Source organism: Megalops cyprinoides, chromosome 11, assembly GCF_013368585.1.
Source record: "Megalops cyprinoides isolate fMegCyp1 chromosome 11, fMegCyp1.pri, whole genome shotgun sequence".
NCBI lineage: Eukaryota > Metazoa > Chordata > Actinopteri > Elopiformes > Megalopidae > Megalops > Megalops cyprinoides.
In genome coordinates, this window is record NC_050593.1 from 36,399,239 (window position 1) to 36,426,803 (window position 27,565).

Below are 27,565 nucleotides of genomic sequence, written 5' to 3' on the forward strand. Positions count from 1 at the left end.
GAAAGTCTGCTTTAGCTGCTACTGGCACCTCATGTGAATTTGGATCTCTTTTCATTGCAGCTAAATTTACGCGCTGGCCTTAAAAACCTAGGGTGGTGTCACCAAGTATCAAAAATAAACCCGACTTGTTCCATGGGGAATGTCTGTCTATGATAGAATAAGTTGAAAAATGTTGGCATGCCCCTCCAAATAGACACACTTCAGCGTAACAGAGTGTCTGAAATGGGGCCCGCAGAAGCCCCTTCTGTCTGGTGCAGTATGCCAGCCTGTTGGACGCTATACCAACATCTGACCGATATTTCTGTTGAAGTAAATATTTTTGTTTGTGTAAAGCTGTCATTGTGTCACACACTGTGAGAGGCTGTCGATGTTGAAACTGCACTGATAATTTTAACTGTGGGCCGACAAGTTACATGATGTTATCTGGGACTTAAATTTTTCCGCACACAGCGAGGAAAATCACGATACGCAGAGGACTGAACCCGATCGACACGTTTGAACGCGACACAGCGTCCTTCGAGGTGGAGCTGTCGCACAGCAACGTGGAGGGAGTCTGGCAGAAGGATGGAATACGCATCAAACCCAACAACCACTGGCGCACCAGCGCCAACGGCTGCGTGCACAGCCTCACCCTCTCCAACCTCACCCTCGAGGACACCAGCACCATCACCTTCTCCGCCGAGAGCGTGAAAACGTCTGCCAGGCTCACGGTCAGAGGTATGGAAGGTTCACAGATTACCCTGCAGAACTGTTACAATGGATGGCAGTGCACTGCATTGCTTAAGGAACCGTTATGGTAGCCTGAAGGTTGCTGGCTCTATTACCAGGTGGGCCTTGGTCACAATTTGTCCTGGTGTTACTCTCCTCTTAAACAAGGAACTTACACTCAGTAAATATCCAGCTGTTAAAATGTAAGTTAAACAAGTTGCTCTGGACAGGGTTGTCTGCTAACCAAATAAAAAGTTAAAAATGAATAAATAAATGTTCAGGCTGAGATGTTTTAGGCTTTAGAGCCAGCCTGACTGAAAGCTTGTTTTGGTCCTGTTTCTTTCTTCTGTTTGTCTTCCATGCAGACCTCCTGACAGCACTTACCAATCTGAGTCATATGTTATGCATTTACCATGTTTTTATACGTAGCGTTTTATATCTACTGTAGTTCTGAAGCCATGTCCAATATGGCCAACACACGTCAGTATCTTTTTACACCTTCTACTCAAGCCTTGGACCGAGAAAGTGCATAGAAACCAAAAGGCAGTATATTGTAGGTGTGTAGGCAGGTCCTAACAGTGTCAAAGCTGCTTTAATAGCTGATGGTTCCTGGTCACACCAGTCACACCCAATAGCTTGGCAGAAAATAAAATTTTTGAATGGCCTTTCAAAAAAATCATTTATTCAGGATCAGATGGGGTGCAGAAGTGTGTGAGATGCTTTGATTCCCTGGGATGTCAGTCACACCAATTAGGCCACCAAATGCCCTCACTCGTCCATCTGATATTTTGCACACTGCATGTGAATTGAAGTCTTGCAAACACTACCGTTTTCTCTAAGTGTGTGTAAATGCATTTCCTGAAGAAGCCTACTGCTTATTTTTATCACCATTCGCTCATTCAGATGCTATTTTCAGCATTTCCCCAGCATTGTGTCTAGATGCACTCTTGACCACAGCTGAATAATAACTGTCAAAATACATAAACATCTGTACAGCCGCCTAGTCTGACGGATGTGGTCCATGACAGTAAACTGAGGAACATGGCATGCCACAGGGCTCAGGGTAGTCAGTAGATTTTTACCTTTTGTAGAGAGAATGGTCCATACCAAGACAAGACACTGCAATGTACTGATAATAAATAAAACTGCAAGATATGTCTACTTTTTGTAACATACCTGCTGTTCTATTTCTTCCTCCTCCATCTTTTGTTTTTAGAGACTCCAGTGACAATCCTGAAGAAGCTGGAGGACCTGTATATCCCAGAAGGCACGACAGCATCTATTGAATGTGAGCTGTCGAGACAGAACGTAGATGTAAAGTGGCTAAAGGTAAAAAGAACATGAAAAAAACTACTTAATTACATTACATTAAAATTAAAGCACTGCCAACATGTCGTCATTATTCCCAATGCAGTTATTTTACTTACATATCTTTATAATATTCACTTCAATGATACATGAAGACATTTTCTGCATACACATAGGCAAAAGATAACTGTCAACAAAATTTTAATGTGTCAAAATGGGTCTAGTTTCACATGGAATGACCCTTACATTTTGAAATATTCCACTGAATGTATATGATTAAGTTCTTCAGTAATTGGTATAATTATAAATAGGACTGGTAAGTATAGATTTCCAGCGTTAATATTTTCAGCAACAACCAATCTCATTTTATGCTGTGTGCTGTGTAAGAAATAAACAATTCAAATACATTCTCTAAACTGCAGAACGGGGTTGAGATGAAGCCAAGCAAGAACCACCGCATCTACTCCATGGGGAGAAAGCGCTTCGTCCAGATCCTGAAGTGTGACCTCAGTGATTCCGGAATCTACACGTGTGATGCAGGGGACATAAACACATACTGCTCTCTGGAGGTCTCCGGTACTGTTTACTGCCCCTGATTACCACCCCTCCCCCCACGCACCTCATAATGGACAGGCTGATATATTTTGCTCGGTGTGGCTTGTTTAAGAACCCTGTCTTCTTCTTCTTCTTCACTAAAGTGCGTTCATTAAAATGCTTCACGTCAAAATTATTACACGTTTCAATACTGCCACCTGCAGGTGGCAACAGACAAACACGTTTGACATGCAGTACTGTATCAGCAACAGGAGTTTTTATGGGCTGAAGTCCCATAGCTGGCAGCTAGTGTGCCTCTAGAATGCCAAATGAGGTGGTTTTCTAAAGAATTATCTCAATGAAACAATAAAGAGCTGATGTAGAATAAAACAGCATGCTGTCCCAAGGAGCACTAACCGTAATTTACCCTTTCTAAAAACTAACAATAATATACAACTAAAGAGCTGGGCTTGGCGACATGGCCTGAAAGACAACTTGACATAACAGCGCAAACAAGCCAAACTAAGACCCAGCGTAGTGGCAGGGTTTTGTAATAATACTGGATTACATTAATATATACTAATATTCTGGATCTCATGCGACTTTATACTGAACAAGGGAGCGGGATATTGGGAGACTCTGCTCAACCAACACTAATGTGTAGGAACCACCAAGGTCATTCATGGCAGCCATTTTGCACCACAGTGATAACTACATAGCAGCCAAGCTGGAGACAGAGAAATTAAATAAGGGCATAATTAGACAGTCAGACTGAAAATTTGGCCAGAACGCTCGCACGCATTTGCATGGCGCTAACGCACCTTCCTGTCATGACAGAGCGGGAGGTGGAGATTGTGCAGGGGCTGGAGGACCTGGACATCCAGGAGGATCAGAACGCTGTGTTCATGTGCGAAGTGTCCCTGGAGGATGTGCCCGGAGAGTGGTTCAAGAATGGGGACAAAATACGGCCTACCAGCACCATCAAAATCCGGCAGGAAGGTGAGCCCTGCAGTCAGGAAATGGTATTTAGTGTTCTGTAGCATTTCACGATTAACTCAGACATCAATTTTTTTTTTTTTAACCCATTATTATTATTATTCTACTCTAGTTTTGCAGCATAGAGAGAATTTCAACTTCAGCTGTGACCTTATATTTTTAGGAACAAAGCACTTCCTTCTGATGTGCAACGTGAGGGCGGAGGACTCAGGAGAAATCAAGTTTGTGGCCAAACAGGCTGAATCCACAGCTTACCTGGAAGTGGAAGGTAACACTTTGGTTCTGCAAGCAGCACTGTTCATTTTAAAAGCCACGCGCTTCCTCACCCCGGCCACTGTGTCCGCAGAGCTCCCCGTGTCCATAGTGAAGCCGCTGAGGGATAAGACGGCCCTGGAGAAGCACCGCGTCATCATGGAGTGCACTGTGTCCAACCCCAGGTGCAGCATCCGCTGGTACAAAGGCAGCAACGTCATCCTGCCCTCCGAGCGCTTCGAGATCTGCAGCGAGGGCTGCAACCGCAAGCTGGTCATCCAGCAGGTGGCGCTGGAGGACGAGGGCACCTACAGCGTGCAGGTTGGAGAGCACACATCATCGGCCAGGCTAATGGTAGAAGGTGAGAAGACAGAGACTTCCCAAACTGAATGAAAACTGACTCATCCTCTCCGTAAAGGCTTTCTCACCTTCTGCCTTTTCTGATCCTTTTGTAAGTTAATGGTGTGGCTGGAAGTCTGATCTGTATGAGTCTGTACAACAGTAGTTTTTTTTCCTCACAATATGGGAAGTACATATTAATTGCTCTTAAAAACGCCTATGAAAGACCATCACAGTCAAAGAATGTTTCACTCTGTTACTTACAACAAGGCAACTTTATAGACATGCTAACAATCACAAAATGATAAAATACAGAATTTAATCATGTACCAGCATAAAACAGTGCAACCTTGTGGGTCAGTTACTGGAAAGGACTTTAACTAGTTCACTAGCAATGTGTCAATCTCATGCATCCTGACACCAGGATAAAATGACTGAAAATTATGTAGAACATTGTAAGAACGCTCATCAAGGTTGATTGCACTCTTATAAGACACTGATTCTTAAAAACCGAGTTTTAAACAAGCTTTTTCTCACAATCAATTGAGAAATGTTCTTTTGGAAATGGCACAAAAACATATTTAGAATGTTCATAATTTTTATACTATCCTTATTTAATAAAAATAGCATAGCTCAAGTTCGTTAGATGTGCAATATACCAGCCACAATAACTTAAGGCATTCAATGTTATAACTAAATTAAAACAGACTAATTTAACTCACTATGGTGCCTTGGTTTGCATTCTTTTCCATGGTGTGATGCCTCCTTATTTCATTCAAGAATATTTGACTGTGTCGGCTTTGGAATGCCCAATCACTACCCAACATTTCTTTAACTGGTCTTAAGACTGTGGTAAGACTCAAGGAGGCAGCATTTCCCCCACTTTTGTCAATAACTAAACACTTTTCTGATACAAACATTAATGAAATACTTAATATAACAATGTTCACTTCAGAAATGTCTGACTACCCACCCTACTTGGCCCAAGGCCAGCATACAACTAACTTACCTCTGAAAATACTAATTTAACAACAGTTCACAGTACATTCTGCAACTAGCTACATAAAACCATCTTCCATAAATTGGACTGTACATATTAAAAGTTTATAATTCTTCTGTTAGCTGGCAAGCTACGCTGTGTCATGTCAAGTTAATTAGCTTTCAGAAGTAGCTAGTTAGCCATTAATCTTTAAATTCTGAATTGCCACTGGGTAAAATAATAACAATCAACCTAAACCATATTTAAATAAAGGAATATATCCATTTAGGTCAAGACAATAAAATAAAGTAAAATGATCCTAAAATGTGATGGCATTATTACCTTAGGTACACATTCACACAGCTCATTAGCTACTAAAGTTTTTCAGAGAACTAGAGGTCTAGTGCAATTGGTCTGTTTACCCTGGTTTTTCAGTTATTTTCATAATGGGATGGAACCACTATTGATGCAATTGTGTATTTTTAAATAAATATTATACAGCATCCCAAGCCAACAATAATAATAATATGAAGAACAAGAAGTAGCGGTTAGTAGTAGCAGTAGCAGTGACACATCCAGAATCAAATAACAAAGAAAACTTAAAATTATAAGAAATCAATTTAATTCAGGTAGGCTATAACATTCTACATTAATAAATGCCATTGTCCTAAAACAGAAGTACAGCTCAAAATAGAACTTTCCATAGTATGTAGGCCTAGTACCATAGTATGTAGCCTTCTGTAGTATGCATACATTTATGACAACAAATCTGTCATAAACTATATCCTTTCTCTGGATATTTCCTGATGATCATCTAGGTTGAATGTATACAAGTTAAATTCACTGTGTGGAATATTCTCCACTGTAGCTAGCTGAGTTCCACTGTGTAGCCCTCTGTTGCATAGCAACCATTAGTTCTTTTAACGTCATGATTAATTAATTTTAACCGTTTGAATTTGAATTTAAAGAAGTGAATGCACTGAGGGGCTGAATTACATTTAACTAATATTCAAATATACATTCCAGTAAAATCCAATGTACATATGTGATATTCATACGTCAAGTTATATTTCAAACATTAAATTTCTCTACTCAAGACGCTGAAATTCAATTCAGTTGACAAATACAAATCATTACCAATTCCCCGATGGCATGTATCTAACTCTATATATAAACTATTTTATACAAAAGTCTGCGCTGTGTTTTTGAAATGTACACCTTGTGAAATGGTTCCATATTTTTTGGCTACAGTACTTTGACAAAGACGATACTTTACTGCAAAGTTAAATCACCTCATAAACTGCACGTTGTTTCGAAAATATTAAAATAATAAATATCAACTCCTAAACCAAACTAAATGTATGGCAGCTAAATCTAGGTAGCTACTGAAAAATGAACGAAATGGTTTGCGGGCAGACACACCAAATTCTCTGCTGCCTCTGTAAAGCCCATTTCCTAGCTAGCATGACAGATGATGTCTACTGCTAATTAACGGCTCTTAAAACGGAACAATTCGCCCTCTATGAGGGCTATGAACGCAAAGTAACTGACATGCTACCATTCCTCTGGAGAAATAGATTCGATAAAGTAAGATATATATATAATATATAAAATAAAGCGTGTACCTTGGACTTTCTATTAGATAACAAGCCCGGGAACTTCGCCGAAGTCAATTAAGTGTGCACAATGCGCATGCGTACAGGGACTACAGCTCCGAGGGGGTGGAGCACACATCTGCTTCAATCATAGTGCTCATTTATTGATTGACAGTAGTTCTATGCAATTAAAATAAAATTACGAATGACTTCCCCTGAGCAGTTTTCCGCGGCCTTTTTAATCCGAATGCAGTCTTTTTTCCATAGGAGTTTCCCTGTAAAATATTTCCCTTAGCAACTATAACCTGGTATTATGAGATGACTGTCAATACTCAGTTGGAAGCCTCAGTCTGTACATCAACGAAAAGCTGTTTAGTTTAAAGCCATTAGAATGGATAAATATAAGCACTTTGTGGCTGATTCAGACTGAAGGGCGCTGAGCGTTTATGTGTGCGTTGTGCAATTTTTGGGATTCAGACAGCCATTTAAAGAGTTAAACGCCTGCGTATCCCTTTGCATGGGTAGGGCAGTTTCTCGTGGTGAATAAATATAAATGTAAAAAATGTGCAGATGGACTTTATCAAAGATTTGGTAGGCCTCGTTGCAGAACAAAGTTGAGCTGGGTCTCACAGAAGGTGTCTCTGGATCTCTAGCTATGCAGTCTTGGTTGCCAGCTGCTAAAATGGTCGGAGACACTTTCTGACTGCTGTAACTGTACCAGCTATTCCACAGCAGTATGCTCTGTCTGGAGCTGTCAGATAGACAGCTGAATCCTCATTTCCATCTCCCCTTCCAAATGACAGTGTTTAAGCACAGTGTGTTACAATAAAATTATTTCCTTTTGTATTTGCTAGCTAGCTAGTTATTGTTTTCAGAGAAACCCTGATATCTTACCTCCTCGGTGGTGTAAGAGTAGTATGGGACACATGGCAGTTTGTTCTTACAGAACACCGTGTAGCAGGAGACACTGTTTGCAGGTACGTATGTGCATGTGTGCATGCACCTATGACCAACAGCACCACATATTCGGTTGCATGTTAGGGTGCAAATTTTTTTTTTATTTTTTTGCACAGGTTTTATTAATTATGTAATATTTATTAATCAGTGGAGTCTGTGCCTCCACTCATATCTCAGATAGAATATTATTTTGTGTTTAAAGAAAGTAACCGTTCAAAATTTAATTGATAGAATAATTGCATACATTTATCAAATGGTGTGAATTGATTCAAATGCAAAATATATTTGTGAATTAATTCAAATGCAAAATATATTTTGCAATGTATTTCAAATATAAACTTGGTTTTGTATGTTTATGTTCACTGGACTTTAGGACTTTACCTGTCTAGTTTCCAACAACGTCGCTATCACACGATGGCCTCTTCAGCACCTGACTTATTCCACCTTTGTCAGTGTGGAAGGGTTGTGGAGAGAAAACAGAATTAAGCCAGAATATGTGTATCTCAGAAAATAATTAGCAAAATGCTCTCATTTGGGGTTAACTCCATTTCCACATAAGAGGTTAATCAGTCCATGTCTGAATTCACACGTAATTAAGAGAAATGCGCAGCCCTCTTATACATGTATCCCCCAAAGTAAGCAGGTGAGAAGAGGTTGTGAGGGGTATTATTTGTAATATTTGTACAGTGATTGTTTTGACCCTATTGTTCTCACTCTACCTTCTGACTTACCTGTCAATCAAATCAAGTCAGTTCTGATAATTCAAACTGCATATTACTGATGTAACTATGGCTGTATGAATTCTAGACAGCAGCAGCGAAGGTTCAATGGGCACAACCTTTCTGGGCACACCACAAGTACCTGCAACATCATCTCCCTTAAATTATGAAATTATGTTAAACAAATTCTAAAATGTGTTTACCTGTCATGCTGAACCACTAAGATTTAAAATAACACTTTTAATCAAGCTAGTTCCTCTTGCTGAATGTTATGTGCCAACATAGCATTCCCATGTCATGGCTGTTAGCACTTCTGTTGGATTTTATAGTAGAAGTGCAGCGTGGGAATGATTATAATGCTGGACTTTAGGCCATGAGTGTGAATCCATGGTGGGGCTGTCTGTTGTCCTTTAGGAAAAGGTCCTTTAGCATCAAAGTGGCATGGATTTAAAAACTGGTCATGTCACATACAGGACGTAAAGTATTGTAGTCTTCCTGGAAAAGCCCACCTGCAAAGCAAGCAAAGCTCCCTTGAGCATTACTGGGCTATAGGATGACAGCTCTTATTCATTTGAGGTACTAATGCCCTAAGGTATTGGAAACACCTGAAAATAAGCTCTTTAGAAAGAGAAGTAAACTTAGAATTTTGGTAAGGACAACTCTGAAAGCTACATTTTCGGGCAGCAAACCCAAACAGTCCAAAGCTTATGCAACTCCGTTTAACCCTCGACACTGGGAACCACAAGGAATCTGTGGATGCAATTATTCCACTGGATGACGTGTACCTTGCGGCATGAGATATGTCTGAGTGAGGGGACTGGTGTTCCTGTCTCTCTCTTTAATTTGCATTTCACTCTCCCTATTGCATATTCAGCCCAGCTGCTGCAGATGGTGCGGGAGCTGGTGGACGTGGAGGTGACCGAGCCTGAGGAGGCCTGCTTCGAGTGCGAGGTGTCCGTGCCCGTCAGCAAGGCCCCTGGCTGGAGTCTCAATGGAGAGACCCTGCAGCCCGGGCCCGACGTCCGAGTGGAAAACCTGGGCAGGGTCCACAGGCTCACCCTTAGAAACACCTCCGTGGACATGAGCGGCATTGTCAAATTTACCAGCGGAAAGGCCAAGAGCAGCGCTAGACTCAATGTGACAAGTAAGGTGTTTATATGCCGTATTGCACAACTTTGATGCCATTTAGGAGTTATATCAAAACTTATTGATATACCTCATATACACAGCTCTTTCCACACGTATGTTAGACTAATCTGAGTATTTTTAGAACCTTGTTATGTGGAAAGTCTATTCTGGGATATATTTAGGGCTGTATATATGGGAAGAGGAAATGGCAGACTTGGCTGAGCTTGCGCATATTTGAACATCTAATTTTAAAACAAGAACATATATCATCACTGGAAACGCGTAGGTGTTCACCTCACTGCTTTCAATACATGAATGGTAAAAATGAGTTTGAACTGAGAATGCAATAGATTTAACGAAGTTTGAAATTCCTCGTGGGGTATACGATCCACGTGAATGCACCCGTTCTGTTCTTTTTTTCCTTGCACAGGTAACTAGAACTAAGAGGATAATGGCCTTGGAACCACCTGGATGCTGCCAACATTACCTTGGGAAAAAGTGATGATGGCACTAATGTTTATTGTTTATATGATAGAAGGAGGGAAGAGTGAATTTCCTTTTGGCATATTAAAAAGAGGCTTGAGCAGGAACATGAAGGAACATAGGAAAATGACTAAATGACAAAGCTTCATAGCATTATGTCTTTATAGCATTATCATGCTGATTTGAAAGGTGAGAAAAACCTAAGAAATGATATTGTATTAATGAAGAAACTGCATATGGCTCTTTGGGAATATGGGAACTGCTGATTTCCGAAGTAAAGAAAAGATTAAATTTTGATTCTTTAGAAACACACCATACAAAGTTCTCACTGTATATAGGACCACATCCCACATTCACTGCTGAAGGCCGAGGTGAATAAAAGAGAGCTACTGTAGGAGAATCTCAACTGAATAACCAGCTGGCACAATCAAATCTACACAAAACTGGGGGGATGAGGGGATGGAAAGAAAGAAATATAAGAAATAATGTACAGGGATCCATATTCTCTCAGATTATAGTTGTGGAATGTAACTGCGATGCAAAAAAAAAAAAAAAAACAGTGGAATATAGTTGCCTACAGCAAATATTGAGGTCAGCTGGAATGTTCAGATTTCTGTGAAGCACTGTTCTGTATTTTTATAGTCAAGGCATGATTTTTTGCAGTTCCCAAATCATGTCCTTGGACCACTGCAGCTCACCTTCCATAAAAGAAAGTCTATTCTCTATAAATAATTTGATGCTAATGAATAATTCCGTGCTCAAATGTCTCAATAAGTGTATACACCTAGAAGAGCAAATGACAGTCTTCAATGCATTACTCATCCTCAGCTGGAGTAAAAACTTTCATATGCCATGTCTTTCATCATTTATTGTATATTGTTCATTATTTATCCTTGTATAGACTTCATTTTTTAACATTTTGATTTCTGTTGTGGGATGCAGGAATTCAGGGGTACCGAGAACAAAGGGTTCTTACTAGTTTGAGGCTTGTAATGTTAACAGGGCCAAAATGGGTGACCTTATCAAAGACTGCAAACGGAGGGTTTAGAAAAGTGAACTGATATTACACAATATAAAATTTGTTAACTAACCTACGTGATTAGCGCTGAGTAATTGAGGCGCATTTCAAAGTTTAATTGCTGTTAACTTTACACTGTCTTGTATTTTACCAGAGAAAAAGAAGTTTTCTATGTGAGGAAAATATTCCATATTTATTTTCTTTTAGACTAGATTGAATTTTATCCCACCGTCACTCTACACACGCTCATCTTTCATGAATTTAGTGGTTAGTGCTGGCTCCTTTTGTTCTTCAGGAAATGTGAACTTTCAATAAAACAGGCCTGAGAGAAACAGAATGCCCATCACTGTGTTGTGTTCTTGAGTCTGAAAATATGCCCGAAGGGACGAATTTTCACTTACATTTAGCACACAATAACTCAGCTGCGCATAATTTAGGCTACAGCACACTGTCATGCTAACGGTGGATTCCAATTAATCATTAGAGTTGAAAAACACTTCCACAAACTAGGTTACAATGGTTTTAATTTAAACTCAATGTTCCCAGATTACAAGTATATCATATATTAATGCCAATTTGCTCATTTTATTACTGTGCAGTTACCAAACATATACATATAAGTGTATATATGTATATATGTTTGCATGTGTTTAAATATAGGGGAAAATACAGTAAAAGGCTGGGGGCACATAAATAAACAACTGCATGACAAGAGTACATGTCTGTTTGTCCTTTCTTTTCCAAGAATACCAGGGAACCCAAAGGCCACAGTGGCAAGCCAGCAAATTCTTTCAAAGTAGTTTTCAGGCTGTCCATTACTACCAACTGTACGCTGTAACTCTCGAATGCAGGCACTTTCCTGGACATAAGGCACTATCTGTGCAATAGGCCAGTGGATTATAAGGGGGGGTGGACACAGGTTTTGGTTCTAACATGATAATTCCTTGCCCAAGATTTATATTTACAGAGAAGAGTGTACAGAGGGTTTCATAGTACTGACCACTTGTCTTTCTCATGTCTGTTTAGCTGAACATCTCCTTTTACAGAGTTTTCAGTGTTAACCACAGTAATCACAATCTGAATACTGTAGCACTCAATACTGTAGGCTTTGAATATACTACTTGTACCATTTTGATGATCCCATATTCACTTATGGATATATTTTAAAAGCATTTTGGAGAGTTCAACCATATGAACTAGAACACAGGCAAGAGAACAAGTGTCCATTGAGCCAAGACAGTAAGACCATGTACCCATTTTAACCCATTTCTCAATTCTATTCAGCATTATATTAGTTTCAAAGAAGGAGGGAAAAAAACACAGGGATCCCCCAAAATGGTGTATGAATCATCCTCACCCCAGCCTTGAACACGGCTTTAGACATTCTTAAAGAGCAAAGTGGTCTGAAAATGACACTGTCAAATACTAGATGTATTGCATGTACATACGGAATGGCAAAACAGACTGTGAGTCCAGAATGAACACCTCCTGGCACTGCTGCGGGGGGCGGCATCGGAGTATCTTTGTGCTGTCTAACCCATACACTATCTTCACCAGCCAGCATATGGAATTCATGGAGGAAAAACAAGCAGAAATCTTCTGCAAATGTAGGTCAGACACTCATTTTCATTTTATGGCTAGAATCACATCCACCCTCTTATCAAAATATCAGATCATGAGCTAATAACAGTTATTTCAAATAATGCAGAGCTGTCAGTTGTGGGGAAAGAAATAATAAAAAAAAATCAATCAAAATCCATTCTCTGTTGATTTGCAATCTGGTCAAAGTTTTGATGTAAAGTTCAGATTCAGCACAGATCACATTTGTTTCAGGAAAGTACCGATTCACCTTCGTCACAACTTGTGCCAGAAGCAAAACTGAAGAACTGCAGTGAAAAAAAGCTACTTACACATTACACGCTTACAGAGTCCACAAAGCAAATTACACATAATGCCACCTAAATAACCGCAAAAAGAACAGGAGAAAGCCTAATTCAAGTTATGAAGATTGCGCGGGGAGGATACCACTGTGCTTTGTCAAAATCGAATGTCATTTTCACATACATTGCTCTTTAAGCCTTGATGTACTACAATACATTTTTAATGTTGGCACAGTACTAACACTGCAAGGGCACAAAGGCACCGTTTGCTTAAACCAACATCTGTTCTATTAAAAAACATGAAGAATTACAAAAATGGACAACATGACAACAAAAAAAAAAACATAATGGACCTGTCCTGTTTTCATCCTGATATTTGTAGAAAAATATATCCGTGACATCCACATTGGCACTTGCGGGTCTGTCTGCTAGACTGCAGACAGAAGGATGAGCAGACAGAGAAAGGCGCCGGGCTGAGAAGTGCCCTCGGCCTTTGAATGTATCAGCCAGAAAAAAGCTGAAAGTTCTGTTCTCTAAGGCACCTCGACTGCACCCCAGAGAGAGGGCCTCCTCTCTCCTGCACTGCCTGCCGGACATTATCTATCACATGCTAAGGTTTAAAAAGACAACATGGTACAAACAAGGGAACATAATTAGGAATCTTCGATTTAGTTACTGACTGGAACCGAGAAATAAGAGTAAAGGCTTTTAGGCGTTTTACATTATATGCTACAATTGGTGATAGATCAGCTTTGACTTATAACACTGGTTGAACTTAAGACTTGGTTCACTAATAACAAAAAAAGTAGTGAAAATATTGAAAGCATACAACGATGCTTTGGCATACTTTAAAATTGTTTACATGGTGAGTTGAACAGGATTATCTTGTTAAACATTGTGAATACTGTGATATTGCCTTTAATTTTATATCATTACAGGTGGGTTTAAAATGAATCAGCACATTCCAAGCTACTTTTGCATGATTGCCATTTTCGATTTTGTTCAGAGACTTACTAGGGCATTTGAGGTCAACTCATTAAAAGTGGGAATGAGTGAAGTTTAACCCAAGATGCAAGCCCACTGAGTTACAGTTGTGAAATTATATAGCTACTTTAAACATATACTGTCTTTTATCACTGATTATACATTAAAAGGGCTGCATCACCTGTTTTATAAGGATCACCACTGTCCCGTTAAAACAGGGCCCTCCCTCAAACTTGTCTTGAAGAAGAAAAAAAAGTAACAAAAAAAAGGAATAGCACATATTCAAGTGTTAAAAATTATCTATACATTTTTTTTGTTTGTATTAAAGAGGTTCTCCACGGCATTGTCGCTCTTCTGAACTGAAGCCTGCTGCGCTTGCTCCAGCTCCACACTTCCTGTGAATGGAATTCTGGGTGGGTGTTGAGGACAAAGACAGTAGCCAGTCTGTCCAGCGGGAGGCGGCGTGGGGCCGGTGCCCACCGGCCTCCCTGGCCCCTGGTGAATGCCCCTTGCGATTGCGTTAACTTATAGTCCTCTGCTGCTTCAGCACTGTATAGACATCGTCCACTTTACTCAGTTTCTCGAAGAAGGGGATGAGATCGAGCAGCTCTGTGTCGGACATGTCGTCAAACCATGAGGCTACAGGTACCTAAACAGCCAATGAGAGAGAGCGGTTCAAAATGGGCAGAAATTAATCCTTCCTCAGTTTCCCCTCAGTTTTTTTTTCATCTCAAAGTCACTCACACAGCCCCTGCTGTTAAAGGGGCTGAACTCTACCATATGATTATAAAAAGCCTTGCTAGTACTGCACCTGGTTTCAAAAGGTGAATCAACAAACTACACCATATTCACAAAAAAGAATAAACCCTTTAGGTACATTGTAAAAGTAGGAGCAAAGAGGCACGTACAGCATTGTCTGGGTGGAAGATGTAGGAAGCTGGAGAGTTATCCACGATGATGACCTTGTTGAGGTCCCTGCCCAGACGGCTGAGGTCCTTGACGTAGTTGCCACGGTGAAAAACGCAGGACTCCCGGAAGAGCCGGCTGCGGAAGGCCCCCCACTTATCCAGCAGGTCTGACACCGGATCTGCATACTGCACGACCCCGACAAGCGCACAGCCGAAGCATCCACACGGGGGAGTCAAGCACAGACAATAAGCAAACAGCACAGCACTGCAGGCCCACAGATCGTTTACACTTTTAAACGCCTAAACTGCACACAACAGATGTGTCACTGAGAACACCAAATTCACTCCCGCAGCCGCGCTGCTCAGAATCACCCACACAACTACACCCTCCCGCCGCTTACCTTGGCTAGGCTTGCAGTGAACAACACACACTCAAATAATTCTCCCATCCGTTTGAGAAACTCATCCACGTGGGGTCGCTTCAACACGTACACCTGGAGGAAAGGGAAACCACAGATGAGAGCGTTCTCCAGAACCACTTTCCTCATAACGTTCAGCAGACGCAAGCCAGCAGACTGCCAACACTGCAGGATCAAGGACAACGGAGAACAAGACAAGATGCACATGCGTGGAGCTGAATTCCTACCAAGTGCAGAGAAACATCGTACTATGCTAAGGGAACTAGGCTTTTAACCAGAGGTTTACTTCTGAAATCCTTAATAAGACAGTTCTATTCTACTCTTGAACAAAGTACTGAAGCTGAATTGTGTAAATAGACAGCTGCATACACAGTTTACATGTAAAAATCTAAGATATGGAAAATATCTTGCATAAGCAGATAATTTCAAAGTCTACTAAGTTCACTGGTAATGCAGTGTTCCAAAATATAATGCAAATGGCTGCAGAGTAGGAGAAGAGTCTTTCAATACTTGGACGACTGGTTAGCTCTGCTTTAGCAGTGAAGACATGTAGGAAAAGATCCCAGTGGAACAGCAAGCACAAAATGTGCAGGAGTGAACCTGGAGCACTCTCACATCAACTCACAATCTCTACTGCCACTCTCACATCAACTCACAATCTTTACTGCCACTTCACTTCCACCCTCCCAGGAACCTGCAGCTCTTAGCCCTGTTCCTGAACCAAGTCATCCGGAATAGGCTTTCTCAGTTTGAACAAGCCTATCCTGGATTACTTGAAACAGGCCCAGGCCCGGGATTACAAGGGGTCTTCTGTCTTCAAATCTGTCACAGCTAGGGCTGTGGCTACCCTTTCAAGAGCCCACGGAGCTTGCTGCCAAGCCTGCACAGCCAGAGACCTGCTGTGGGCTGAGATTGATGTGCAGAGAATTCTGAGAAGCCAGACAGGGTGATGCCATTTTGTCAGGACCCTGAAAATAACCACCCGCTGCTGTGACCCATCAGCAGAGCAGACCATAGCTCTGTAAGGTCACTGGCCTGGACAGCAGGAGGTAAACACCTTCACACCGCCATTATCAAGAGGAGCAGGAGGGAAACCTCAGACGCCTTGCTCTTCTGACTCAGACGCTGTGTCTGATGTTTTACTGATAATTCACCTTTCCTTTGTCATCAAAAATAAAAACATCAGCTTCAAGAAACAAGACTGTCTGACTCAGCTGTGCTTACCTGATGAACAGTTCCATCTATTTCCACTGGAATGATAAAATCGGCATTGTTCACTGGCTGTTTAAAGCAAAAATAAAACAAAGTAAGACCCAAGATAGGCATTATTGTGTCAAACCAACACAAATGCATGTAACTGTTTCACTTAGTCAACAAAATGGCATGTTTATGATGTTAGAAGAGATTGGTGCATTTTATCAAGGAGAACACAAGGGGCTGTAAATTTGGAATTTTTCTTCAGAAAAGCACAGCACCCATATCTCATAAATGTGAAGTTATGAGTGATTGTGAGGAAAAATTTAGCTGTTTTTGTTTTTTGTTTTTTATTAAAACCTATAAAGTGGGTAATTTATCCAAATGGGTTGTCTCCCCAAACTATGTACTGTATTGTTAATCAGGGGTATGTCCTATGGAGAAGGCAGGACATCATGACCTAAATTCACAGACTATGAAGTAACTCTGAAGCATGTTCAGAGTGAGAGGTTACAGAGGCCACATTTGTACCACAGAGATATTTCACCGATGGGTTTTCGGATACACACACAGATTCAGGAAAGCAGGGAAGTAGTGGAAATACCAGGAGCATGAAATGGCCCCTAACGTAATCATGATTACATCAGGAGCAGAAATTCTGCCATCTGAAAGCTGAGCGTCAATCGGAGATATGCCATTGCTGACTCCTTCCAACTAAAAAACACAATTCTCTTCCATGCCTGGTTTTCATTAATGCTGTACATAACAGCTTACTGATGTCATGCATATTTCATCTTAAAAGAAAAATATTTCCATAAAAAGGAGACTTTAGACACAGATCTGTGATCTGTTTTTCTACAGTGTCTACAGAGAAAGCACACAAATGGAGTCTGTAGAAGAATGACAAGAACACTCACAGAACTGACTTTTGATTTAAAGTAAAAACTCCACCACACCAGACTAAAAATCATTGCTAATATTCGTTTATTTTTTCCCCACAGCAGATGTTGCACTGGCAAAGGAGATCAGGCCTGATTATCGTAATTACCAGGTCCACCATGAGCTGTGCACACATTAGCATGGCCACCGTATTACTGCCTCACTGACTGCCAAAAATAAAAATGCACCAGCTACATCTCCTGTGTTTTGCAGCTGAATATAGTAGATACAGTTTTCAAAGTGAATACAAAGAACTGCACTGAGAATTGCTTGGATGAAGAGAGGGATTCCTTGCCTTACCTTGAATGAACTATGCACTAGTGTTTCATCCAGATCAATGACAACGCAGATTTTCCCTACATCTTTAGACTTTATCTGTGGAAGCAATGGCTTTGCCGGGACCTAAGAAAACAAAGCACATGCCATCAGATAAGCAATCACATCAGGCATTTGGTTTGTTAGTCTGAATGGCCTGTTCCCTTGAATGATGGAGCTAAGACTTCAACGTGACACTGGGAAAAAGACACTCAGAAGGTGCAACAAATATAGCTACATGTGTTCAACTGAACTACAATTCTGTTACAGGATACTGTGTCCATGGACTAATGCAGACTGCAGCCAGAAGCACAACCTTGCTGCATGTGGCATGTTGTCCAACAGAGTGGCCACAAGGGGGCAGAAGGAAGATCTTTAGCCAAAGTGCTGGCATTCTGGAGGCAGGGCAAGAACATGTGACTGCAGTATGCAGGCTCGGATTACACTGCCCTGTGGAGCAAACGGGCCAATCCTCTTCCCCAGCAAAGCGCCTACTGCTCAAGACTTCAAACTGAAACTAAGTCTACCAAGAGGATGTTCTCACTCAATAAGCAACTTAAAAATGGGGCAAGTAACAAAAAGGCTTGCCATGAGCAGTGTTCATTCCTGGGTCAAAGGTAAAGCAGCAGATACTATCTTTTAGAGCTTATGACTTAAATAACAAGCACTTTATTTTCACACGGACTTGTTGAGCTTCTGTTCAATCAATTGGGGTACCCCTTCCCTCTTGATGTGTTGATGTGAGGGCCACATGCGAAATCCTTGCTGACACAGAACATCTGGGAATTTACACACATTATAAATCCTAATCTGAGGAGAAATTCTGGTCATCATCTTCCTTCTTCTCAAGGAGTTTTCTTACAGCCAAGATCACACCATGCATTTTAATCATCCCACTTACCTTACAAGCTCTGAAATTCCCAAGCAAAATATAGTCAGATCAAATACCCACTGTAGCCCTTCCGATTTTATTTATAGGGAGTAAATACCTGGTCCTGTCCTACTGGCGGCACACAGAACTCGCACTCACAGGGCTCCGAGTCCTCGCTTTGCTCAGAAAGTTCTCTTTCCTCGGGGACCTCCGAGTGTTCAGGGGGTTTTCTTTGCTGAGTTATCACAAAGTACTCAGAGAGCTCGTCTTCGTCTTGGAGCTCATGGCGTTCCGAGTTCTCCCGTTCAGGGAAACTGTGGTGCTCAGAGAGCTCGGTGTGTTCAGACAGCTCACTTTCCTCAGAGACATCCGAGTGCTCCGAAAATGACATTTGAGGAGAAATCACAAAATATTCAGAGGGCTCGCTATCCCCGTGGAGCTCATGTACTTCTGAGAGCTCATTTTGTTCAGATAATTCGCTATGTTTGGACGTATCACTGCCTTCAACGGCCATTTGGTCTTCAGACCGCCTACTTTGCTCAGAGAGTTCAGGGTGTTCAGCAAACTCACTGTGTTTAGGGAGCCCGTAGTCTTCAGATGCCTCGTTTTTCTCAGAGGACCCATGATATTCAGAGAGCACAGATTGCTCAGAAAGGCTTTGTTGATCAGAGACCTCAAACTGCTCACTGTGCGCAGAGGTCTCACTGTGATCAAAGAGCTCAGGATGTCCACGCAGCTCAGGGTGATCAGAAAGCATGCTGTGTTCAGACCTCTCACAGAATTCAGACAAGTTGCTTTGCTCAGTGGGACCACAATGTTCAGAGAACTGACGTTCAGAGAGCTTGTTTCCTTCAGACAGCTCACTTTGTTCAGTGTACTGACTTTGTTCACAAAGCTCACTGTGGTCGCACATCTCGCTTTGCTCAAAGGATTCACTTTGTTCAGAGACCTCTCCTTCGTCAGAGGGATCACTCTGCTCAGTGTACTCACTTTCTTCAGTGTATTCACTTTCCTCTGATGGCTCGCACTGTTCAGAAGATGAACCCTCTTCAGAGAGCTCTCTCTGTTCACATAACTCACTTGTTTCAGGTAGCTTACTTTGTTCTAAAGGCTCAATTTGCTCAGAAAACTTGAACTTTTCAGAGACCTCACATGATTCAAAGGACCCGCTTTGTTCAGAGAACTCACTTTCGTCAGAGGCTTCGTCTTGTTCAGTGTACTCACTTTGTTCACAGGATTCACTTTCCTCAGAGGCCTCATTTTGTTCATTATATTCACTTGGCTCAGAGAACTCGCTTTCTTCAGAGGCTTCGTCTTGTTCAGTATACTCACTTTGTTCACAGGATTCACTTTCCTCAGAGGTCTCATTTTGTTCATTATATTCACTTTGTTCAGAAAACTCGCTTTCTTCAGAGGCTTCGTCTTGTTCAGTGTACTCACTTTGTTCACAAGATTCACTTTCCTCATAGACCTCATTTTGTTCATTATATTCACTTTGTTCAGAAAACTCACTTTCGTCAGAGGCTTCGTCTTGTTCAGTGTACTCACTTTGTTCACAAGATTCACTTTCCTCAGAGGCCTCATTTTGTTCATTATATTCACTTTGTTCAGAGAACTCACTTTCTTCAGAGGGCTCATTGTGCTCACTGTACTCACTTTGTTCACAGGATTCACTTTCTTCAGAGGCCTCATTTTGTTCATTATATTCACTTTGTTCAGAAAACTCACTTTCTTCAGAGGCTTCGTCTTGTTCAGTGTACTCACTTTGTTCACAGGATTCACTTTCCTCAGAGGCCTCATTTTGTTCAGTACAGTCACTTTGTTCAGAGTACTCACTTTCTTCAAAGGGCTCATTGTGCTCACTGTACTCACTTTGTTCAGTGTACTCACTTTCTTCAGTGGACTCGCTTTCTTCAGAAAGCTCAAATTGTTCAGAGACCCCAAACTCTTGAGATGACTCACATGGATCAGGAAACATGTGGCATTCAGAAGACTCACTCTGTTCAAAGACTTCACAGTCTTCATACAGCCCACAGTGTTCAGAAAGCTCCCTTTGGCCAAACAGCTTAACATTTTCACATGTCTCGCTTTGCTGAAAGGGCTCATGGTCTTTACAAAGGCAGCATGGTTCAGAGGTCTCACTCTGTTCAGAGACCTCATGGTTAACTATGGCATCACACAGGTAAAACGCCTCACATTGTACACTCAGTTCTCCTCGCTCAGTAGACTTGCCTTTCTCAGGAGTATCCTTTCGTACAGGAAGATCATGGTATTGAGACACACCGCAGACTTCAAAAACCTCAAAACGTTCAGTGACCATATGATATTCAACGGTATCCTTTCGTTCAGACTGCCTGCCTTGCCCAGAGGTCTCAGTTTCTGAAATCAGCTCATGCTTTCCAAAAAGCGTGCAATGTTGAGTGAACTCAGAGACTTGAGAAACCTCACCGCACGCAGAAACCTCACAGACATCCGAGTGCTGGCAGCCTTCAGAATACTTGCTCTCTCCAGCACGCCCGTGGTGTTCAGAAGCCCTGCTGTGCTCAGAATGGCTATATTTACATGGCTCCAAGTGTTCAGTGACCTCACAGAGTTCAGAAATCTTTCCATGCCCCGAAACCTCATTGTTTTCAGAGAAGTTGTGGTGTTCAGCGGCCTTGCTGTGTTCAGAGAGCTTGTGGTGTTCAGCTGCCTTGCTGTGTTCAGAGAGCTTGTGGTGTTCAGCGGCCTTGCTGTGTTCAGAGAGCTTGTGGTGTTCAGCGGCCTTGCGTTTGGCACAGGCCTGGCAGGATTCAGGTACCATGCAGAGATCAAAAATGTCATAATCTTCAAAGACACTGTAGTGCTCAAAGGGCTCACAGTATCCAGAGGATTTACAGTGTTCAGAAGTCTCGCAGTATCCAGAGGGCTTGCAGTGTTCAGAGGCTTTGCAATATTTACAGGCCTCACTTTCTACAAAGACCTCACTCTTCTCACAGGGCTCCGAGGATTCAGAAAGCTTGCAGTGTTCAGAGGTCCTGCAGTGTTCAGCCAGCTTACTCTCTTCAGAGGGGCTGCCTTCCTCAGAGGGCACACATTTTTCACACAGCTCATGGTGTTCAGAAACTTCACACTGCCCAGAATCCTCACAGTGCTCGCAATTCTCACAGTCCCCGGAGTCTCCGCGGCACTCAGAGAGCTGGCTCTCTCCAAACGGCCGAGTTTCTGCCGACAGCAGGATCTTGCTTTGTCCAGACGGCTGGCTTTCTTCAGGGGGCTGACTGAGCCCACAGCCAGCCTGGGGCACCAGCGCAAGCAGTGAGCACGTCGACATTATAGGAGGGTGACATCTACACTGCGCTGTGCACCCAGTCTCCCTTCAGGAGACCTGCTTGTTTATTTTGGGGCTTAAGAGGCGTGACAAATAACTCCTGGAATATCGAATCACTATAAAAAGCTGAAGAAGGCATAAATCTGAAACCGACACCCGAGTCCGACTTGAACTCCACATCCATAGTAGCTGTCTGTCAGCTTGTTTTCCAAGAATGCATTCAATTAAGACACAGATAGCTTTGTTATTTGCCAGAATCACAGGAACATTACTCTCTCATCCCCTATTTTACAGAGACCACTCAATGGCAAATATTTATTTTCTATAAATAACACAATATTATACATTGTTGACAGAGAAAACACAACATGTGCAAGCTACTTTTTAATCTGATCTTTCATTTGACATTTTACAAGTCACGCTTTTACAGAACTTCCATGTCAGAGCTTACACAATTTATTGCACCATTTAATTTTTGATTAATTAACAAGTAAACTAATAAACAGGAAAATAGCTGCAGAACGCAAACTAAGAGCTCCAGTTCCCTCAGTGAGAGCACTGATCACGTGCCTCACAGCCTCGTTAACCACACACTGCCCAGCCGCCAAAGAGAGAGAATGAACATTTTAAAAAGCAAAAAAGAGCTGTTTTTAACTGTTAAAAATACATTTATAATAAAAAATACCATATCAGAACATGGTTACCAGTAAATGACAGTGCATTACAGCCAAGTCTGCCACAAGAAACTGAAAAATGAGGTGCCATTAGCCATCAAGACAAAACATCAAGTTGTATAAAAAATACACCTAGCCGTGCATGCGGCACTTTAATAGTCCGATACCCACTGCCAACTGGCACTGAAAGGGGAACATTAAAGTTTTGAATACATGTAAAGAAATATTAACCATGTTCAGCTGAAATATATGGCCCCTGTGTTCCAAGAGTGAAGTCCAAGTCGGACTCTCCTTAGTCAGCTGGTCCTGACACTCACTGGACTGGGCATGTAAACTGAAGGCTGTAGTTTCAAATCCACAAACTGCAGCTGCAGCCATGAATACACTGCTTAGGCTAAATTGCCTCAGCAAATACCCAGCCATATAAATAGATAATATAAGGTATGCAAATTGCCCTAGATAACTGCATCTACTATACCGTAAGCCAAGGCATAATGGAAAATAATCAAATTGACAAGTGATAACATTGACTATATCTAGCAGACAACACTGTACAAATGATACAAGTTCTCGCTGCATGGAGTCAATTCAACAACAAACCAAATTTCTTACTTGAAGCTTTGTGGGGACCAAAACTGCCCACATAAATGAACTTTATTCTGAGAACAAATTAAACCAAAGAGACCTACAGAGATTTAACCAAACCATTTAACCAAACACAGATGCAGAAATCACAAGCTAGTCATTTAAACGGAGCCTCACAAATCAGGGGCCCAGAAGGAAAAAAAGATTCTCCTCAGTCAGGCAGTGAGGCTCAGAGATATATTTCTTCCCGCTCTTGACATTTAAGACGACACCAGCATTCTGAACTAGCCCTCAGCATTAGCACATAGGGCTAGCTGGCATAAACTAGTCCTGTCACTAACACTTTCTAGGTAAAAAAATGACTCTCAGTGGTAATGCTGTAATTGCTACAGACCCATTTATTTTCTGTAAACACTTCATTTCTTTTAATCGCTTTGGCAACAGGCAGCAGTCATGCACCCCTTGTAGGTCACTCTGGATAAGAGTGTCTGAATGAAAAAATGTAAATGCAATGGAGCACCTCAGAGGAAGTGAGCAGGGAGGAGAGAAGGAGGAGAGGGCGGAGCTTACTTTTGAGACCGTTCCATTTTCCTCCACCAGTAGGGGGGCGTTGTTGTTGACGGGCAGCTGGTCGGCCTCGTCGTGGCAGACGCAGCAGAACAGGCTGTGGAAGATGCCGCGACTGCGAGGTTTCTTCGACGTGCTGGCCGCATGTGCGGGGGGGCCTGCGAACAGCATCACATCCACATCACACCCGCGTCACATCCACATCACACCCGCATCATGCCTCATCCACCGCACCCTGTCGGCAGTCCACCACCTGCCGCTTTCAGCCATAAGTACCAGTAAAAAAAAAATTCCTGTATCTCTTCTTAAAATCAGCCTAATTGGACAATTATCCTTCCTTTGGAATTCAAGTATACACAGAACATCACACCATCTGTGGGATAAGCACACAATGCAACACGAAATTAGAGCTCTCCGTGTCCAAGCAGCCACCACTTAAGCAGGCTTAACAGATTGAGTTACAGACAGCTGAACAGAGAAACGAGGTGCATTTATCAAAAGCCTGCCAAGATTTTTAAAATGTCTGAAATCAGGTTGATACAGATGAGGTCACACACAGCAGGCATATATGAGCACGCGAGGATCATGTGCAGGCAAAAGTCTTACTATTTGCTCCGGAGAGAAAAGCAAGCAAGCTAAGAAAAATGGGGAAATATCATCACTTCAGACTGGCCCCTCTGGTACTGCACATTAGATCACTTTAAATAGAAGCTACATGCAGCTGCTGACAGCGGTTAGTGATGGTGCTCCCTATATATTATTTGTATATATATATATATATATATATATATATATATATATATATATATATATATATATATATACACATACATATATACATATATACACACACACACACATGTGCCACTCATTCCCAGCCATAAACGGAGATTGAAAACAAAACATTTTGTGTGTCAGTCTGAGCAGAGTGGAGCAGTCATGCTGGCATGACTTTGCAGGACCCTGATAGTAAACAGCACTGTAAGGCCTGGCTCTCTAATCCTTTCTGTGGGCATATTCATGAGGCAATAAAAGGTGACAAGTGCAGCAGTATATTTATGGCGCTTTTCTAAATTTGTTTTTGCAGACAGCGAGGCACAGTTGTCTGTGCCACTTCTGTGATTTTATGGTAAATGGCATCGTACCCAACAAGTGATTAACCCACTGACAGCTTCTCCACACAGCGAGCAGAAGTGACATTTTACAGTACAGAGATGTGATAGAGGAGGCTGTTACACCCTGCTTTGCTGCTTACACCCCATCTTCCGGGAGATGCCCTTAATAGATTACAGCTTTTTCTAGTGCCGGCGTGGAGCTGCACGGGTCAGCAGCTTTCAGCCCCGCGGTTAAAAGTAGCCCATCTGAGGCTCTTTCAGAAGTGACTCCAGTTCTATTCCAATCATGATGAATACCAGTCTCTTCATGTCTGACTTTCCACTTTGATACGCGATCCTTCATAACAACCTGACAACTTGTTTCACACCAGCCGTGGGGAAACAGGACGCTGGGGCCGGTGTCGGTGACGACACGCCCGCGCTGGAGGGACCCCGTCTTGCTTAAGAAGCAAGAAAACAAGTTGCTTTCAGTGAAACGGCGGATTACGCAAGCCAAACCAGCGTGCCCTCACACCAATTGTGCAATTAGCGAGGTGGCATTGACATGCTCGCTGATTGATCTGACAGATATGAGTATACGCTTACATGTCCATTTCAGAGCGGTCACCTCCTGAATATGACCCAAAGCCTGCTGGTATCAGCTCCACCGCATACCGAGAGCTCAGTGTGTACAAAGTGCATGAGGCAGGAGCAGGTACACCACTCTGCCTTCTCACACCCTTCTGTTAGTCTCTTTCAGTTTGCCAACATCCGCTCTCAAGACTACCTCTAATCTAACAAGCCATTCTGCAGAGCGCATGACAGTTTTGTCTTATTTTTACAATAATATAAGCCATTCATGTATATATACAAACACAGCAGCGAGTTTTGCCTTACTAGCAATAACATTTATGAAACCAACAAACCCAAAAACACACACATCTTGCAAATGGTTAAAACACTACAGGCTTTGTAAAAATGTTTATTTAAATACAGAAAACTACAGAAAGACAGAAGGAAAACCTGTAAGGTACGAAGTCACCTCATGCATCAAGATTAGAAATTTCACTTATTTTCTTCTCTGTGCACCAGCTATTTAATTCTGCTAGTGGACAAATCTACTGAGTTCAGCAAGTGACAGTCTTATTGAGCGGCAATATATCCAGGGCCATTCCTTATAATACAGCAACAGGGCACAAGAATGCACGTCGATATGAATACTGGCACCACTTCCTTCTTTCTTCTGCACTTAGTTGCAGCCGAGCACCTCAGAATTACACCCAGTCTAAGGGACTCGTGCTTGTACTTGTGCTTGTATACTTCGTTGTATGCGCTCTTAGGAAAGAGAGAAAATAGTGATGTTTGCTTTTCCTTTCCAAGACAATCATGATGAACACCACTTGTCCAGCAAGGAATTCACAATCAACTACAGGAAATCGTCTACAGGAAGCCCACCTGAATATCAGCTACAGTGGCACTGACGACCTCACAGCGGTGGGGACATTATCTTCCTTCTGTGTGTTGGACACTGCGATGCTGTATGGTTGAAGCTGGGGACACACCCGGTGCCCGGTCAGGCTGCTCTGATCGTACAGTCAGTCAGAATCAGCCGATAACCGCTATAGGCGTGCTGCCACACACCGCCATGACCATGGCTGGCAGCTTCTTTGTAGAGACCACCACTGTGCCCTGACAGGAATGTCTATATATGTCTATCTGTGTTGACAAGCTTACAGCTTTTTGACTGGCCGTGCCTGGCTGTGGCCCAAGGTTGCTGACCCCCCCGTGTGGACATCATAAACAGGGGACAGAAAGGGGGGAGACGGGGTGGAGGAGGGATGCCGTGAACAGCTGACGCAGAAAGGAAGTGGTATGCGAGGTTTTTATAGTTGTGGACAGGACACAACTCATTTTGTGTAGGTTTGGTTAACTGCATGGGGATTGTCTGAAATTCCTCCTCCCAGATCTTCATTTGGAACTTCAGTGATTTTATAATGTTCTCTCATGTGGTTTTCCATTAACCATGATAACTAATTTGCTCCATTATTTATATTAATACTATGAAAATAAAAGGTTATGTATATATATAATTAATCATGAAAAAAAACAGTCTCTAGCAAAAGCAACAGTTAACACCATTGGTGTGGTACCTGAACTAGCTCTTGGTTTTGAAACAAAATTCTGTACAGTAGCTGGTTATCTGCATTTCTCAGATATAAAAATACTAAAAAGACTATTAGCTACAATCATTCCTGATTGAAATCATTATTAAAAACAATGCGAGAGACTGAATGAGGAATCAAGAATACCAACAAACAGACACTAATGTGAAAACTGTTGTTTTTAGAGAATAGGTTTATTTAAAGAAAAAAAAAACAATCTGTATTAGTTCTGGATAAATCTGTTCTGGAAGTGAGCTCTCCAGCTGTAGCTCAAGCTCCCCTGAACGAGAGAAACAGGGGCCCCAATGCTTCCTCCCTCCCTCCCTCTCCCTCCCTCTCTTGGAATGCTGCCATGTTGCAGACCCACAATCCTTTGCTGCACGGCACCAGCCAAACCAAAATAGGAACAGGAAATGCAGGGGAGTGAGGTAAGCGCAGATGGGAGTTGATAGGGGGCCTGGGCCCGGCTCTCCTGCGCTGTGCTGCCACCCCCGGATCATCTTGTTCCACAACAATGCAGGTACAGTTAAGAGGTCTGGGAAAGGTGGCCACACAGACCCACAATGCCCTGCAGGCCAAGAGGGATTCCATCCGCGGCCCCAGGGTCACCAGCCCACGCTGGCCTGCCTGCAGCGTGTCTCTCTGAC

General features: G+C 42.1%; 2 protein-coding genes across 7 annotated transcripts in view; one reads left to right on the forward strand and one right to left on the reverse strand.

Annotated features, from left to right (window-relative positions):
• The window catches only part of obsl1b (obscurin like cytoskeletal adaptor 1b), a 35,750-nt gene extending 24,097 nt beyond the window's left edge, over positions 1–11,653 (forward strand). For 3 of the 5 annotated variants that reach the window (XM_036541457.1, XM_036541459.1, XM_036541458.1), the window contains 8 exons: positions 451–717; positions 1,925–2,037; positions 2,439–2,592; positions 3,388–3,549; positions 3,710–3,814; positions 3,893–4,159; positions 9,262–9,531; positions 9,946–11,652. In XM_036541457.1, coding sequence (XP_036397350.1) covers positions 451–717; positions 1,925–2,037; positions 2,439–2,592; positions 3,388–3,549; positions 3,710–3,814; positions 3,893–4,159; positions 9,262–9,531; positions 9,946–9,953 — 1,346 coding nt within the window. In that variant the 3' untranslated portion in view covers positions 9,954–11,652. Of the gene's footprint in view, positions 1–450; positions 718–1,924; positions 2,038–2,438; positions 2,593–3,387; positions 3,550–3,709; positions 3,815–3,892; positions 4,160–9,261; positions 9,532–9,945 lie in introns of all 5 variants that reach the window. The other 2 variants (XM_036541456.1, XM_036541460.1) reach the window with 1 other exon arrangement.
• Positions 11,654–11,660: 7 nt separating this feature from the next.
• Positions 11,661–27,565, reverse strand: part of ctdsp1 (CTD (carboxy-terminal domain, RNA polymerase II, polypeptide A) small phosphatase 1) — a 22,223-nt gene continuing 6,318 nt past the window's right edge. The window contains exons 2-7 of one of the 2 annotated variants that reach the window (XM_036541462.1): positions 23,666–23,820; positions 17,641–17,742; positions 16,432–16,488; positions 15,190–15,282; positions 14,789–14,974; positions 11,661–14,529 (exon numbers count right to left, since the gene is read on the reverse strand). In XM_036541462.1, the coding sequence (XP_036397355.1) occupies positions 14,401–14,529; positions 14,789–14,974; positions 15,190–15,282; positions 16,432–16,488; positions 17,641–17,742; positions 23,666–23,820 (722 nt within the window). In that variant the 3' untranslated portion in view covers positions 11,661–14,400. Of the gene's footprint in view, positions 14,530–14,788; positions 14,975–15,189; positions 15,283–16,431; positions 16,489–17,640; positions 17,743–18,644; positions 20,569–23,665; positions 23,821–27,565 lie in introns of those variants that run through there. The other variant, XM_036541461.1, reaches the window with a different exon arrangement.